Raw genomic sequence first — 17,905 nt, forward strand, 5'->3', positions numbered from 1 at the left:
TCAAACAAACATTAAAGTCCATATACTTGGCTGGCAAATGATTTACGTCATAACTGCTCTAAACAAAGTAACATATCCTTAAAGTCCATAGACTGGCACCCTAAGGGCTCTATTTTCGTCCATGCTAAACCCCTTATCCGTAAACTTTGGCTTTTTTTTTTTTTACTATTTTGAAAAAAAACGTTGTTGTTGAATTGTTAAAATAGCCAATCTACAAGCTCACAACGTGTCAATATAGATCGGCTAGTTTCAAAATAGTAAAAAAAAAGGCAAAGAAGTTTAGGGATAAGGGGTTTAGCGGTGACGAAATAGAGCCCTATAAGTGCCCGAAACAAATATTAAAGTCCGTAGACTTGGCTGGCTCTAAAGTGCTCTCTAAAGTGCTCTCAACAAACATTGTAATATATCCTCAAAGTCCATAGACTTGGCTGGCAAACGATTTATGTCATTAGTGCTCTATAAACAAACGTAAAAATCACACCTGTGTGAAGTGAGGGGCGCTCTTATCATCAGCTGGGCATAGGAACAAACATCCCATAGACTTGGCTGCTGTAATCCTTAAAGGCCGTGCAATTTGCCCCACTCTATATTTGATGCCATATTACACAGTACAGTCTGAAGTGATGATTTAACTATGAAAGTGTGGATCTGTGGGGGTCACCCATTCATTCATGCTCTCATTCCACCATTGTTAATGTGTGAGATTCTTGACAACACACTGCAGTTAACACAAACAGACAGTTACAGGCAGATATAGATAGCTCTTTCTCTCCCTCTCTCTCACGCATTCTCTCTCGTTCTCTCTCTCTCTCTCTCTCTCTCACCCTCACTCTTTCTCATTCACAATCTTATGAATGCAGGGATCGATAGCCTAGAGTGAGCTGTATAAATCATGTTTATATGGCAGTAGCTCCTTTATTTTGTAAGTCCAATGTTATAGATTACACTGACACAGTACAGTATAAACTAATATAAAATACAACTCTGGGCCTTAAGCTCCACTATAGTCCGCCATACAACACAGCATTGGGAATGGATCTATCCAAACGCAATGTCCTGTGTGTATAATAGGGACTGAAATTTGGTCTTGAAATGCTTGGTGAAATGGACGTGGCTAATTTGTGTGCCTGTGTGCTGAAATTGCACAAGCCTGAGATTTCTATGCAAGAATATGAGTCCAATGTATATTCATCTGTCCAATTTAGAAAACAATTGTTACCTGATGTTCATTACTTCTTATTCTTTTCCTTAAATGTCACGAGGTGTGTACAAGTAAAACTATAAAAGAAAAACTTTGGTGAAATACAATATGTTTAGCCCTCAGTCGTGCTCAGTCTTCACTGGGTTCTCAAGCTGTCATTCAGGGCCCTAAAAACATTTAAAGTCGAATGGATGAATGAATGAATGAATGAATGAATGAATGAAGAACCAATGTATGTACAACTTGCAACCTTTGTACTGTATTTATGCTCACCTCCCAGGGGTCTCCGAGGGAACCCGTTGTGGCGCAGGCGGGCGTGCTCCGTGGGGCTCCCGTTGAGCTCCAAGCGGCCTTTCTTCCCCGGGGGAGGGAGGCTGGCGAGGTCAGGGCTGCTGCCACCCCTCCTCTCAGGACTGTCCTGCATGATGGGGGACTCCGCGCCATGCTCCATCCCCCTCCACACACCTGGGGGAACTCCAGCCAGAGGGAATGGGTCTGAATGGACAATGGAGACAGAGAGAGATAGAGGGGGGGAGAGCCAGGTGAAAAGCGAGAAGAGATAAACAGACAGACAAGGTTGCAGGACAATGTAAACCAAAGACGCACGCTATAGGGCTGACACAAATGCATGTCACTCGGTTGTACCGTTTTCAATTGTAGAATCACCAAACGGTATACGTATACAGGCCTCTCAGAAGCAGCAGGAGTGGGACGTGGACTGATAGCTCTCACGTGCAGATACAACTAGGAGGGTGATGTCATGACGCCATGACGCCCAATCAGCCACGAACCCACACAGAGATGACAGACAGACAAACGTTGACGACAGCGGAGTGGATTGAGCTACGTTAAAACCCAGAGAGTTAGGAACAGAGCGAGAGAGAGAGAGAGAGACGTTCTGCATCAGTGTTTGTGGAGAATGTAAACTGGCCAATGTGGGTAAGAGGGGGTTGTGCGGTGCCGTGGCTTACGTGTGTATAGTTTAGTGTGGGTGGTGAGTATGCGTATAACTATACATCAGTGTGCTTGTAATCTGGGCACGTGCATCGCGTGCATGCACCTTGTTTTCTCCGTGCACGCGTGCACATGCACGTGCGAACACGGACCTCAAGTGTCCCCTGATAAGAGAGCGTCAGCCAAACGTCTAATATGGGTAATGCCCATTAGAAAAACCTGCCAGGCCAGACAGGGGACAACTGCCAAGTACCAAAGAGCATCCAGCTCGCCCAGGCCAAATGGACTGCTTGTATTTACATACGAGTCCCCGGACACCACCTGCCAGCATGTGTGACCCCACACCACGGGGAGAGAGAGAGAGAGAGAGAGAGAGAGAGAGAGAGAGAGAGAGAGAGCTGGGGTAATAAAAAGACAGACAGACAGACAGACAGACAGACAGACAGACAGACAGACAGACAGACAGACAGACAGACAGACAGACAGACAGACAGACAGAGGGGGGCTGGCGTAATAAAAATGGAAAATGGCGAGGCAAAGCAAGAGTGAGAGAGAGAGAGAGAGAGAGAGAGAATTTTGTATTAGAGTATGGAAATGGAGTTAGCGACCAGATTTTGAGTGGAAAAACAACAGAGGGGTCAGTGTACTGAGTGACACTGGCCTGCAAATCAACAAAACAAATGAGGGGCGAATCCATGGTTAATGTTTGAGTGTGGCATATTCACAGTGCTTGATTAGTACCCCGCATTAGTACTCCCACAACACCCTGCCTCTTTCATAGTTTTTGCAGCTCTTTCCCCACAAAGATGACGCGGTCCGTTTCACTGTCTCTTCATTTCTCTGCCCTCCTCTCTGTATCTCTTGCTCCATCTCTCTGCATTTACATCCTTTATGTTCGTTATTTCTCCCCCCTCCCTCCCTCTCTCCCTCCCTCTCTCCCTCTCTCTCTCTCCCATCTCTTTTCTCTACTAATGCTGAAAAAACACCCACTACCACGATCCACAACCACAAAATAAAAAAGGAAAACCTCTTCCTCCAATCTGAGAAGAATTAAGAACTTGGGAGACCTCTCAAAATGAAAAATAAATTAAAAACATTAGCCTTGGGGTTAATTTAAAAAGTGTTGGAACGAACGAAGGGACCAGAAAAACGCAAGTGGCAAAGTTGAATAAGACCAGCACGGAAAGAAGAAGAAGAAAAAAGAAAAAAAAGAAAAGCTATAGCTGATAGAATGAAGCTGAGGAAAGCGTGCTTGGGTGTGAGCTAAGTCAGTGGTAGCTATAATTCAAATTGTGACTTCAACAATGCTAACAGCAATGGCGAAGAACAAAGGAATATAATGAGACATTGAATTAATTGCTGGCTGCTTGTGACAATAAAATGCAGACAATGTTCAACAGGCAGCTCTTGAAGCCCTCTTCAGTATGATGTAAACTTCAAGAAACATCTGCTCCCCCCCTCCCCTCCACCCCAATAGCAATCTGGCCAACTTCATTTCACAGAAGGAGTGGCATGTGAAGACAAGATGAGTATGGGGTTCTGGTTCAACTTTACACACTGACACTAGCAAGGTGCATGACAACAAGGGAAACTGGAACACTGGATGAAAGAAAAACACCCGCAGTATTGTGAACAACTTACATTGTAAAAGCCAATGCCTCCCCCCTATTCACAGTATTGCAAGTGTGGAATTTTTTTCACGAACAGAAGAAGTCGAGTGAGGGGCCACCAGAAAAGGTAACGACATGAATACCATTTGATTTGCCTGAATAAAAGGTAAGTGATATTGTTTGGTTAAAGGTTAACGTGCGGGCCCAGACGGTTATACTGTAGCTCAACCGTCTGGGCACCTTAGGCTGCTGAGCCAGCCTGACGGCGTGCCGCAGGTTCGACTCCCGGAACCGACGGCCTTTGCCGCGTGTCCCCCCCCCCCCCATCTCTCACCCAATTTCCTGTCAGATTACTTCCAACCTATCAATAGAGGCAGTTAATAATAAAGTGCGGTATTCTGACCAGTAATGGACGGTTGCTCGTGTTTGCTCAGTGTCTCTCCAGCTCTTTGATAAACAGAAAATACATTTCCAGGTAGGTGACGGAATATCTGCCAATCAGGAGAGAGGGTTTATCAGATTCATTTTTTTTTATATAGTGTTTGTTTCTGCTCATTTCTTTGTATATTCACTTCCAATTTCACTTGTTTAATTTGTATTCTGTCTGAGTTCTCTATATCCTGATTGGATAAAATGAGTAAAAGACCTGGAGAGACATGGACATGTCCTGCAACTGAATAGTGCTATCAGAATATAGAGCTATTTAACACTTATTTTAACCGAAGAGAAATCACTTACCCTACATTTAATATGAGAGAATACATTTCTCCTCCCCAGCAGGTCCTAACCTGAATCGTTGCTATCACGAGTGACGATCCCTATCAAGACTCACCGACATCTCACCATCGTACGACACACACACACACACACACACACACACACACAACCACACACACACACACACACACACACACACACACACACTATCAGCATCTCACCAAGGACAAGCAGGCACATACACACAAAAATATAGCTCAGCATCTCTCAATCTTGCTACACATCCTGTGTGCCACTTGCAATTTTTTGGAGGGCATTGATGCAAGAGATAAATTATTTTTGTTGTCCTGTTATGCATTTTTTTGTCTCCTATCCTGTGTAGTGTCTGAAAGTGGATCGACAGCCTCATCCAAACCGTTATTAACTTTAGAGCTTTTATTGGCTCAACCGAGTGATACAAACACGAACAAAAATACAAAAATGTAATTAATTGCAAGTGGAGATGATTGAATCGACTCTTGTTAGAAGAACAGACTAATTATTTTTAAACACTATTTTGCTTTATTATGATATGAAAGTCGCAAATAGCATTTGCATCTTCAAATTAAAGTCTTTAAGTATGTGAATATAACCTAATTTAAATAGTACTGGATTCATTGGGCCTTCAAGTTCAGTCAAAACCAACAGAAAGGTTAAATTTCATAATTTCATAAAGTGGCAGTAAAATGATTATTTGTATGTATTTGTATGTATTAAATCATTCTCTCCGGTGCTGAACTGCTGATAAGGGTTTCAGGATCTCATCTCCAAATCCTCCTCAAACTAGTGTTGCCTTTTGGAGTTGAAAATAATATTGAATTTGAAGAATGTAAGTGTGCATTAAATATGAATGTGTGATCCAGACAGAAGCAGCATGCAGTGCACGAAGAAGAGCATTGTCTCAGTGTTTTCTCCAGACTCCAGAACAAGGGTGTCCTGGCCTCTCTTTGTCCGTTTGCCTGTCTGTAATCTCTCAAGAACGGTTTCCGAGGTATACACTATACTGAATCTGTCGGCAGGGACATTCAGAACGTGTATACGTTGTTGTTAGTGGGAATGAAAACATAGGCGCCCCACCAGAAGAGGAGGGCCTAAGGCAGAGCAAAACGGGCAACATCCTGCTATCCACATTCTGCTTGGCGCCGTCCCCAGAGGCACATTCAAAAGGTAAACAGGGCGCTGTTTATTCCTTCGTTTTTTTGGCTGAAGGGTTCCCAGATTCGCCTGTCAGCTACAAAAGGCCTGATCTGGTTCCAGCCTTGTCTAGGCTCACATATCCATAGTATCCAACAAATAACTCACAGTTAAAAGAGGTTCCGATCCACTATGTATTCTCTAATAGACAGGGTGTGGGCCTATATACGTCCAGGTGTCACCATTGTTTTGCACATAAATCTCCATGGTCACACACACACACACTGATAAATGCTAATCCATTTTATACAATTATTATGGGTGTGTTGGGCGATAACTTGTGCCCTAAAGACACACTTTAGGCAAGTGTAGGCAAAGGACATGATAGCTTTCTTATGACCATACATAATTTATCAATGGCTCTGATGTTATGCATTTAGCAGTGCAGATAATGCAGTGTTTAATTACTCGGTTGGGTGTCTTTGTACATCCTACATAGCAGCCCATGTCCATCTGCAGTACTTCTTGATAAGGCTGAAGATAGTAGAGCCAGTTAATAGAGACACGATAAGAACAGTTACCAATTTAATGTCTTTTTTGATAACGCCAAGGGTCGGGCCATATTTCTCAACATACTGTATTGCTTCTCTGAAGCAACTGCCATCAGTGAAATACAAAAATACCGTGCTACGACTGAACGTTTTGTCTTCATCCTTGATAGTTGCTATTATAATGGTATTAGGATTACATTACACCAACATCCAGACATCTTGGCCCAGACCAAGAGCATGCTTAGACTTGCGAGGAGTATCTCTTCTGACCCCTTACATGTTTTAAATGATGAATATCAACTGTTGCCCCCCATGAGGCGGTTTAGAGTCCCTACATTTAAGAAAAACAGACTAAAGAACTTGTTTGTCTGTCTTGTTAAACCATTGGATATGTTCTCGTTCCTGATTGTTTCTGTGATTTTTGTCCTGTAATGTCTACCATTTTGTAATGTATGTCTTGTCTGTTGATTGAACGGTGACGTCATGGACGCAAAACAAATTTCAGTGCAAGCTGACAATAAAGTTGTATCGTTTACATTTAAGGATAAGATGCTATCACATCCTATATTATTACATATTCCAAATCCCTTATTTCTGCTGTGGCTAAAGGTCACAGAAAAACACTAATATATGGGCCCTTCAGTTTTTCTAAGCTAACATTTTCTTTGATAGTACGATATCATCAAGATTTGAAGATAAGCTACTATCATATTCCACATCATTACACGTTCTAGACATAACAAATACGTAGCAGGGGCCAAATACAAGATTGCAGAGGAAAATGCAGACACACCCAGAAAAATAGAAGCGTACAAACACAACAGCAAACACACCTATAAACAATATGTCGAGCTCAAAGACGTAAACACACACAAACAGAGGCTAACATGTAATTCAAAGCCAGTCTAAACTCTACAAATCAGACAGCTGACAAACACTGATTGGTACTCCCATCCGTTTCAAAGACATATATGGTATAATGACTGCTGTAAAGAGTGCAAAGTAAGGGCTACGACAGAGGGATTGGAACTTCACTATGAACACTGTTTTCCCAATTTCCATTTTTCTTATTCCCTGTCACCAGAAGATTCTGTTTTCTCTCCTTTTCGGCTCACTCTCATTCACTCTGTCTCACTTTTATTCTGTTTTGTTTAATCTGTTCCGTTTCTAGCCGCTTTTCCAACGGGAATCTGGGGGTTAGAAACATTTCTTCATGCACTGAAGTTGCATCCAACTTTCAGATTGATTATGCGTCAGACACATCACTTAACAACACGTCCTTATTTATTTTACATTTATTCAGCCAGTATAGTCACCATTGAGATGAAAATCCACTTTTTTAAGGGAGTCCTGGCCACGACAGGCAGCAGCATAATTAAAAACACAGTTACAAACAGAAAACATAACTCTGTGTGTCAAGAGCTCACTCTGTCAGCGCTGTAAAATCGACACCAGCCTACGTAAAACGACATGTTTCGATGAGATTTACGTAGGCTGGCAATGATTTCCCAGCACATGAGAACGGCAAGCTCTTGACGCACAGAAAACGTTGGGAAGTGTTGTGTGTGCAGATTTTTCATGAAACCTCCTCACAATGGAATCATCGGATTCACAAAATTGACATTAAGGTGTAATGTATATAGGCTGACAAATAAAAAGATTCATGGACCAATGTTATTGCTGTAAGGAGCAACGCAGAGGAAACCTGTGTACCGTGGAGATGGCGGTATTAGTTCCGTCCAATCCCCCCCATCCACACACACTCCACACAGTCAACAGTCCACACACTGTATTAACACAGGCATGTTTGAAATGGGACACATTCAGAAAGTTAGGAGTGAGGATGCGGGAAACAGTAATACATTCAATAACTTGTTTGCCTTGTGCATCGCAAAAATAACTGTATACGCACTATATAAACTAATACTATATTATATGAACTCTCCCAAAAATCTATAAACTATAAAAACACAATCAAATACAATACGATAAACCAGAGGAGAGGACCAAAACAATAAATGTTACCCACCACCTCCCAGAAAGGTGGGAAATAGGGATAAAACTTACATATTAGGTTGTCTGCACTGTTGCTTCTCAGGCTACCTCAGCCTAAACTTTACCGTTGCGATATGACACTAATACATGGTTGTGCTCTTAAGCATGCAAACCAGGCCCAGAGAGAAAGAGAGAGAGAGAGAGAGAGAGAGAGAGAGAGAAAGAGACACACACACACACACACACACACACACACACACACAGAGAGAGAGAGGGCCTGTGAGGTCATTATTAACGCTGATAGTGAATGAGGCGTCACTATAGGAAAATGTCCACAGACAGATAGGCTGTATGGTCTACCAACTGAGGATCCACTTTTATAGCAGGGCTATCGTGGTATTGACTGATCTGTAACATTCAGATAAAAACATGCAGGGAGGGAGAGTGGGGTATTAAAAGCCCTGCTGTCTGACACACACACACACACACACACACACACGCACACACGCACACATGCACGCACGCACGCACGCACGCACCATGCAGGGCTGTCAGCAACCCTGGCTCCTGGAGTTGTTATCAAACTCCCAAAATTCACCAGAACACATGGAACATATAAATCTACTATGTTAAATAGTTTCTGGGGGTCTGGGCAGTGCATGCAATCATATACAGAGATGTTCACTTAAATAATTAATTATTAAAGATGGGTCTCACGTTTCTTCAGTCATCCATTTTTTGTAGACCTATATTTTTGCGTTTTAATGGCTGAAACTGTACCCATTCCAATGCTAGTAAAGCAAGCCTGATAAAAGTATCAAAATTCACCAGAACACAGGAAATGTCTCTGTTAAAACATTTGTGGGGGATGACCCCCAGACCCCCGCTTTTGGGGAGTCTCCCCCCCCCCAAAGAAATCTCCTGGATTCTCACAGTCCTCACACACACTGCACACACACAGCCTCACATGAAGCACAGGCGTGCATCTTGGGATGTAGGCCGCATTGGTAAAAGTTAAGTGCCGAATCATCATCTTAATCACAAAAAATGAACTTGAACACAGCACATGTTGGCACTCCATATGGTATATAGAACATATACATATAGGCTATAGCCTACTCACTCACATCAATGTCATCAAAGCTGACAGGACGTTCATTAGCCTATCTTTTGCACCTCGACAATCCACACATAAATGCACACACATTCAAGGGGAGGCCTCACTCTGTAATTTATGGTTTCACAGAATTAAAAGGGTCTGAAAACAAAATGGAGGGCAAAATTAAACTTTTTTTTTTTTTTTATGTGACTGTTTATGAGTAAAATGATTGCTCCGAAGGAAGATTACATTATTGTGGAATGTATTGTTTATGGCCATCAGATGTGTTACTGGGAGAGCGCTATGATGTGGTGAGAGCTGGAGTGAGGGGGCGAGAGACCTTTGTGGCAAGCACGCTAATATTGCGCAAATGTTGTGCTCCACACAGAGTGCGCCCATGGCACCACCAGCCACTCGCACATGGACGCACACACAGTAAAACCCTGAAGGGGCTCTTATTTTTTATTGTTGACAATCACATTCTAGGTTTTTTTTTTTTTCAAATTAGAATAATGCTGACAGTGTACACATATAGAACCAAATCGGCCCTTGACGGGTCCATCATTTTGTATAGGCCCGGCCTACACACTCTCTCAGTTAAAGGGAGGAAAATCACTGCCGTGAGGGGGCGAGACGGAGCTCCTTCTGGTGAACATGTTTAGCGCACTCGTAAACATCTCATTTGATAATACAGGGTAAAGAGTTAACAGCACAGGGTTTATGGCCTCACCCCTCGACGTCGTCGGCGAGGGGATGGGTGCGCTCGCTCGCGCGCACACACACATACACATAAACGCGCGCACAGACACACTGACTGCACGCACACAGACAGACGAACACGCATTCATATACACTCCGCCGCACCAACCACAGCAGGCGCGCTACACAGCTTCTCTGCTGTGACACTTCCATGGACCACACACTGACTCACACGATGCAGTCACACACACGAGAGACAAATAAGGCCTTGAGGCAAACACGCGTGCATGCTTAAGTTACAAAAGTGCAACAAAGACACACACACACACACACACACACACACGCGCGCGCGCGCGTAAATAAGCAGAGCCCCCCCCCTCCTTAAAAAATGAAGCCAGTCCCAAAATAGTGCTATAGAAGCGCACTATTTTGGAGAGATTTAAAGATTAGTAGCCACAGTGTTTTGTGCTATGTGCTCTATGAACATGGCCGCTACGTAAAAAAATAACTTTACTGCGACTGCCCTTACATTCCACATCTATACCACACACACACACACACACACACACACACACACACACACACACACAGTCACACACGCCAAACCCATCCACCACAACGTGCGCCATCCTCGCCAGAAAAAGGAATAACTGTGAGTGAGGAGAGAAAAAAAGACGTCGAAGTGACCGTACAAAGAACACGGTGGAGAAACAGAAACAGGTCTCGTGTCCACTATACTATACTTAAACATTTAGTCTTCCAATAGATGCAGGCGCTTCAATATGTGAATCCACCAACGACATGAATTGCAAGCCGCAGATGTGTGAGTGATGATAGATTTAGCTATATCTTTAATGGGGAGAGCGTGGGGAAGGATGGCTCCCATGCCAGATAGAGAAGAAGGAGTATCATTAGTGAGCCTTCTTTCTCCCCACAGACCTTCCCCACTATCTAATCTTCACTTTAATAGCACAGACACACCCTTGATATGTGTGAACCGATAACTGGGTTCACACAGGAAAGGGATGAAGAAGAGACCAGAAAGGACCAGGAAAAAAACCGACATGCATTGGAAAATTGGACATGGTCTGGATGTATGGAAATGGATACTGCAGGGGGGATTATATGATACTCTTTTGGACACGTTAAGGGGGCAGTTCAGTTGACATGTTCCTCATTTTCAAAATGGATGGCGTTTTTAGCAATGTGTATAAGGGCAATAATAAGCCTAAATAAATTCACGTAAATGTAGCTTCAGAATTGCGTTGTATAACATAATGAACAACATCATTAGACTATATCTGCTGCAATTGGCCCATCCAGTCGGTCTACAAAAGTTACGGTGCAGAGTAAGCCTAGACCGCCCTCCATAAAGTCACCATAACATGTTCAACTATATGGTAGCCTTCATGGCAGAACAGTCACCAGTGACACTGCACATTAATGCTAAAGCTCGATCGGTGAAACCAAAGTAAACGGGAGAAAGCGATATAGGGGACATCATGGTGAAAACGTATGGCTTCCCTTCCCCTCTGTTTTGATACGCACTTTAAAAAGCGTCACAGGTCAATCCCTTCAAATCCCAAAGTGCGCGCGGCTGTGCTGCAACTCTCAACATCTAAGCAATGTTTATAAGTTTAAACAGAGAGATCTGGCGTTAATGAAAAAGCTTCACTCGTCACATGGACTGAAACGAATGCATTTTTCATCGGGCTTCGCACGGAGATTTTTCTGAAGCTTGTTGGGGGTCAGTGTGTAGGCCAGGGCCTATAGTAAAAGAAGAGACAAATGCACAGGAGAAAATGGTCGACGGTGACGTGCAAAACAGGCCTATATTATTCCCCAAGGGTGAAGTTTACAAGTCTCCTCTGATGTGCTGTTGGTGTTGTTTGCCTACGAAGTTATCTGGCCCGTATATTCGTGTTACCGTGCTTAAGAGCTGAGCAAAGTTCTATCTCTTCAATTTAGGCCTACTCGAGAATTTAATCTCTGGTAAAAAAAAATGGCCTTAAGCCTACTGTTTAGTGGAGCACAAACTATTGCTTTTGACGTGATCGCCGAGGAGCGACTGTTTCTCATTTAGCCTGCCAGACGCATTTACCTTCAGTTTGTATTGATTACAGAAAGTGGGCATTTTTACTCAAAAAAAACTCCGCCTGAGTCTGAGACCTGCATGTGCTTTGGCATTTAGACGGTGACTTTTAACTCTGGAATGGCATCTTGCACTTTTTTGTGTTCTTCACACACATATCATGCTACTAAATCAAGAAACCTATTGATCATTTCAGGTTTTTGTTACCTTGCATGCATGCTCGTATATAAGCCTAACTTTTTCGTATAACATTTAATGTTATGCTTACACTAAAATAACCCCTCTGCTCCATATACTTTTTTATTTATGATTATGTTCCCTAGCTTGCTTGACGTGATTCTTCATACTTAACTTCACACTTAAGAAAATAAAATGTTAATTAGTAACTCCATCAACACCTTTTGGACAAATGGTTCAGAAATAAATTAAAAAGTTAAACAGTGGACAGCATTTTCGTAATTTAGTGACGCACAGTTGTTTATTTTTAAGAAAATCATTTATTTCCTGTGAATAGTTATATTAATTGAATTCTGTCCAGATCTCTCTCTCTCTCTCTCACACACACACACACACACACACACACACACACACACACACACACACACACACACACACACACACACACACACACACACACACACACACACACACACACACACACACACACACACACACACACACACACACACACACACACACACACACACACACACAATTATCCTAATCCAAGAAATGTTTGTTTGTTTGTTTGTTTCTTATTGTTGTTGGGGAGGTATAACACCTGGTGCTTTGAATGAGCATATTAATCTATTTTCTAAATCACTAAAACATAATATTGGCCTTAAAGCCCAACATTTTGCAGTAGCAGCTGCTATTACAATCAAAGTTCTGTATTATAACTCTTCTGTTGTTTCGTAAACAGAACGCAGTTTTATTATAACTAAAAAGAAAACAAAAAGCTGTCAAATTAGGCCTACAACAAGGCTAATTACCTTAATTAACAAGATGCAATCACAAATTCACAATAGCCACGTAACTGTATACAGAAAGGAAAACTGTATCAAATATTATAATCACTTACTATACCATAATTGTAAAAACATTGTTAAACTTTGTTGTAACTGTTAAAAGTAGCGTTAATATAATCATTTTAAGATTATTATACTGCTAGGCTGCTGCTACTATACACTAATACTACTAATACGACTAATAATAATAATAATAATGATGATGATAATAATTCTGAAATTCAAAATCAAATATTCAAAATATTATTAATAATATGGAACGTTATTATCACTATTATTGTTGTTTTTATTAATGTTGTTTTTATTATTATTATTATTATTAGCCTATTACTAATAATAATGATTAATAATAATAGCCTAATATTAATCGAGCCTATAATTGGATTGGAACTTTGAAAGAGGACTGTCAGGTATAAATCATTGTTATTGTCATTATTAGGCTATATTGTTAGCAATCTTGTAGTTTGTAATTATTAACTGGCCTAAGTTATTAGGGCAATAGTCTATTGATTGTCACTCACGTTCCATAATTGCTCTGGTTTTCTCCCACATTTCAAATTGCGACGGCACTGAGCAGCGGAGTTGCGCCACTTACAGACAAGCATGCTATCATAAACATAAGAGACTGCATCGAGATTTCTTCAAATTGATGGCGGGTGACTGCGAGTGTGGAGTGCGCTGGCAATGTTCTCTCGTACTTACTGCTTATGGCGTGCCTGTATCGCTGCTGGCCGAGGCTCTGTCCATTGATCAAAAGTATCGAATCCAGGGCTGGGCTGAACGGGCTCTTGGAGTTGGATGGACCGCGGTCAGGGACCTGAAGTCCTCACTAACTTCTCCGTGGAGAACCGAGCGGCGTGCGCCAAGACGGAAAGAAACAATGGAGAAGAAGATCGGACACGGAGATGGACGGAGAATGCGCGTGCTTATCGTCTGTGGAAAAGTAGTGGTGAGTGAGAGATGGAGCACGAGAGAGAGAGAGAGAGAGAGAGAGAGAGAGAAGAGAGAGAGAGAGAGAGAGAGAGAGAGAGAGACTTTCTCAAAACCAGTGGCTTGACTTGGCTGTGATGTCGCGGGGACCCTCTCTGGACATGAGCACGGAATGGAAGTCTGAACTTGATGCGTGGAGAGAAAAAAATTGAATATTTGATGTCGTCGCACCGACTCGCACGTTTCGTGTCCTTTCGCTAAAGCACGACTATGGCACCGAACTGTCCTCCTCTGAACTCATGGCTTCATCAGCGCGCAAGTAGAAGAAAAGCGCGCAGCGCAGTAGAGTGATCAGGAAATGCTCGCGTAAAACCCAACTTGGTTGTGGATGTTGTGGACCCCGAGCCGCAAACATCGATCAATAGAGCATTTAGCGCGAAGCGTCCCGTTAACGGTGTAATGATCGGTGAAAAGGTATACAAGCAGAGTGTGTCACTTTCAATCTTCCCCGTGCCAACGGGCGCGCTGACTGACAGGCAGCGGGTTGAGGGCGGAGGGAGGCGAGCAGGAGAGAGAGGGGAGGAGAGAGAGAGAGGGAGAGAGAGAGAGAGAGAGAGAGAGAGAGAGAGAGAGAGAGAGAGAGAGAGAGAGAGAGAGAGAGAGAGAGAGAGAGAGAGAGAAACAGCGCTGCATGCAGGGAGGGAGGGAGGAGGGGGTACGGGGGCGTCAAAACCAATTTGACCTTTGGCAAGCATTTTGTGGGCTCTATATCTCGCTAAGGTTATATAGGCTATATATATTAAAAGTATACACGCTAAAGGAGATATTGTTTTTAATTAAAATATTCACATGTTGTGGCGATTCAACGATTCATTTTGCTTTGAGAACAACGTATATATAGTCTATATCGCTTTCTCCATAAAACATGTATACCCCCTATGGCTGCCATGTGCAGTATCATCCTACAGATAATCCGTTCAAGTTGAAGTCCATGCCACTGATACATGTTAATAAGTAGCCTAATAATATAGATGATGTTCTCTCTCTCTCTCTCACGCACGCGAAGCCTCGCGCGCACACGCACCCGCACACACACACACACACACACACACACACACACACACACACACACACACACACACACACACACACACACACACACACACACACACACACACACACACACACACACACACACACACACACACACACACACACACACACACACACACACACACACACACACACACACACACTTTTAATAGATGCCCTGTGTCAATACAACAGCAGTTCACTGTTGGGTGATACAGTTAATGATAAACCTGCAACTTTATAGACAGATGTCACTGCGTGGGGTTTAATAGATAAGGAATCCAAGGTCAAATGGCACTGAAGACAAATCCTGTGTTGGTGTCTGCATGCTCGCTACAAATTCACGTTGAACTGTCCACAACCTAAACATTTTGTTGGACCGACTTGTAGTTGGTTTATTGCCCTATAGTCTATATAGCCTATATGTCAAATTCACTTTAGCTAACCTTTACTACAACAAGGGAGTCTTTCAAGCTCATTTTAACGAGAGCATGCGCAACAGAATTGAGCAAGACAAAATTAAGTTACAGGTTTGCACATCTGCAATAAATGTGTCCACGGTTCTCTGGTCTCATGTTGAGATGATGGTCCCACGGCGAGAGCCAGAGAAGGGCGGCACACAGTAAAATCCTCCGTGTTCATTTCACTCCGAAAGTGTACAAAATGTATAGGCCTACCCATTTTCAGACTTACGGAGGATTTTTTGCTGTGCAGGATGGATGGATTACAGCATCTTTTTGTTGGCTCGCATATATAGTTTCAGCACGTGGATGGGAAAACAAACAGGGGCCACTGGAGTGTCCGGGTTCACTTCCACGTGCATGTCTGCGCGTCGCCGGTCAGAAAGAAAGACGAAGAATTATATTAGGTGTACAATGTTTGCTTTATGCTGAAATGACACTAATTTACCACAAAATAATTTGGCTTCGCTGGCTTTGTTTTAAAGATGGGATATAGGTTTTATAATAATAATAATAATACAAATAAATAAATAAAAATCTCTGACTAATTACTCTGACTAATTAGGCCTATAACTTAAACATATAGGCTTATATACAACTTTGCATTTATCAATTATTGTGCACTCTATATAGCTTCCATCCTTAATTGATTGCCAATAAAGTATCCTATCTTATATATACCATCTTACCCATATGCAGTTTTAAAAGGAAAAGTCGTCGACAATTAATTCGCTGTTGGACAGTTTGAGTCTATAGACAAATAAGACAACTCTCAGTGCGGGCCGGGGGAGAAAGGTTCGTCCGATGCTCGTCGTTCATTATAATATATATATTAAATATATGATAGCCTCGAATGGTGGCGATGATGATGATGTCGCTGTGGGCATATAGTTATCAGTTATCATTTTAATGCAGGATATACATGGATAGAGTTATGGTCATCATAATGAAGGTAAGCATATATATGAATCGATGCATGTGTCTCTCTGACTCATGTCTCTCTCGTGTGTGTGTGTGTGTGTGTGTGTGTGTGTGTGTGTGTGTGTGTGTGTGTACGCGCGCGTGGTGTGTGAGTGTGCGTGTGTGTGCGTGCGTGCGTGAAAATTAGTGTTGGGAATTACACTTGGAGTTTGCAGTGAGGCTACATGTGGCATTTACAAGTCACACACCAGTGATTTTGACTTAGCCACAAAATGCCTTTTAAGGCTTAAAATAGGCGTGGTAAACAGCATTTTAAATCGTTATTTCTCACCGTATAGTTGTTTAAAACAACGAGTCTGCGGTCTTTGGAGAAGGCAATATTTGTCCGTACGGTAAACCTTTTCACAATTTTGACGGGCAAGCGCATTCTTTAGTTTAAAGTAAGCAACAGAAATGCAAGGACATTAGTCAGACATTATAGCCTCTAAGCTGGTAATATAACCATCTAAAGTTATTTAGAAAATAGAATCACTCCGTTGTTATAGGCTATGGTTGACAGTGTTATTTCAAGTGAGATCAGACCTTTGCATGCCAGGGATTCAACTCAACATATTAGCCTACATCTTGGCATTCGTTGTTGTTGTTTTTCCGAAGGGTGGGAGTTTGACCATGCGATTTTTTTGTCATTGAAAGGAAAGGATATGCCACGCTATGTCAATTACATTATTTCGATTCATTTGTTGCAGTCCCGCATGCATATAAGCACGCAGACGTATAGCAGCTAACACAGATCATGCTGTTTTGTTTCCACTGAGGAAAATATAGGCCTTACAATGTTTTTACTTACAAAACAGGGCTAAATATTTTATTATGGCGCCATACCTGCTGTTTTAGCCTTCTCATGCAGATGCGCTTTTCAAGAAAGACAACAGGTTACACTTCTACTACAAAAAAGGCCTGTATACCTTTAAGCTAAACATTTTAATGAAGTACATTAAGTACAGTAAAATAAATAAAATCGAATTGATTCAATAATAAAAAATAAAAAAGGGGATTTAACTACAATGGTTGACCATTCAACACATTCTAACATTTGTGGGGAATATAGAACATATTTACATAAAATTATTACGACAAGTCAAATGGCTATAAAAGGCTACAAATGTGGCTTCATTCAGGAGAGGAGGAAACTTAGATGCGACGAAGCGAATGTGGTTCACAGGAGGCGGGTATTTATTTATCCAAGGAAATGTTTTGCAAACGGCATCATGTGCATTGCGCCTCATCGTGCAAAACCATCCCTCGGCTGCTCGGGTAAAACAGAGGCTGTGAATTATTTAAACCCATGCAGTTAGGAAATCCGTTGCTGCCTGCAGAGCTTC

The 17,905-nt window shown here is 42.2% G+C and overlaps 1 protein-coding gene across 5 annotated transcripts in view; it reads right to left on the reverse strand.

The window, feature by feature from the left end:
- Nucleotides 1-14,565, reverse strand: part of satb2 (SATB homeobox 2) — a 61,340-nt gene extending 46,775 nt beyond the window's left edge. For all 5 annotated transcript variants that reach the window (XR_013965529.1, XM_080785804.1, XM_080785803.1 and 2 more), the window contains exons 1-2: nt 13,822-14,565; nt 1,475-1,696 (exon numbers count right to left, since the gene is read on the reverse strand). Coding sequence is in view for 4 of the 5 variants with exons in the window: in XM_080785804.1 (XP_080641930.1) it covers nt 1,475-1,652 (178 nt within the window). In the remaining variant the exon portion in view is untranslated. The remainder of the gene's footprint in view (nt 1-1,474; nt 1,697-13,821) is intronic.
- Nucleotides 14,566-17,905: the final 3,340 nt, after the last annotated feature.

Source organism: Protomyctophum bolini (assembly GCF_963924005.1).
Source record: "Protomyctophum bolini genome assembly, chromosome: 16".
Lineage (NCBI taxonomy): Eukaryota > Metazoa > Chordata > Actinopteri > Myctophiformes > Myctophidae > Protomyctophum > Protomyctophum bolini.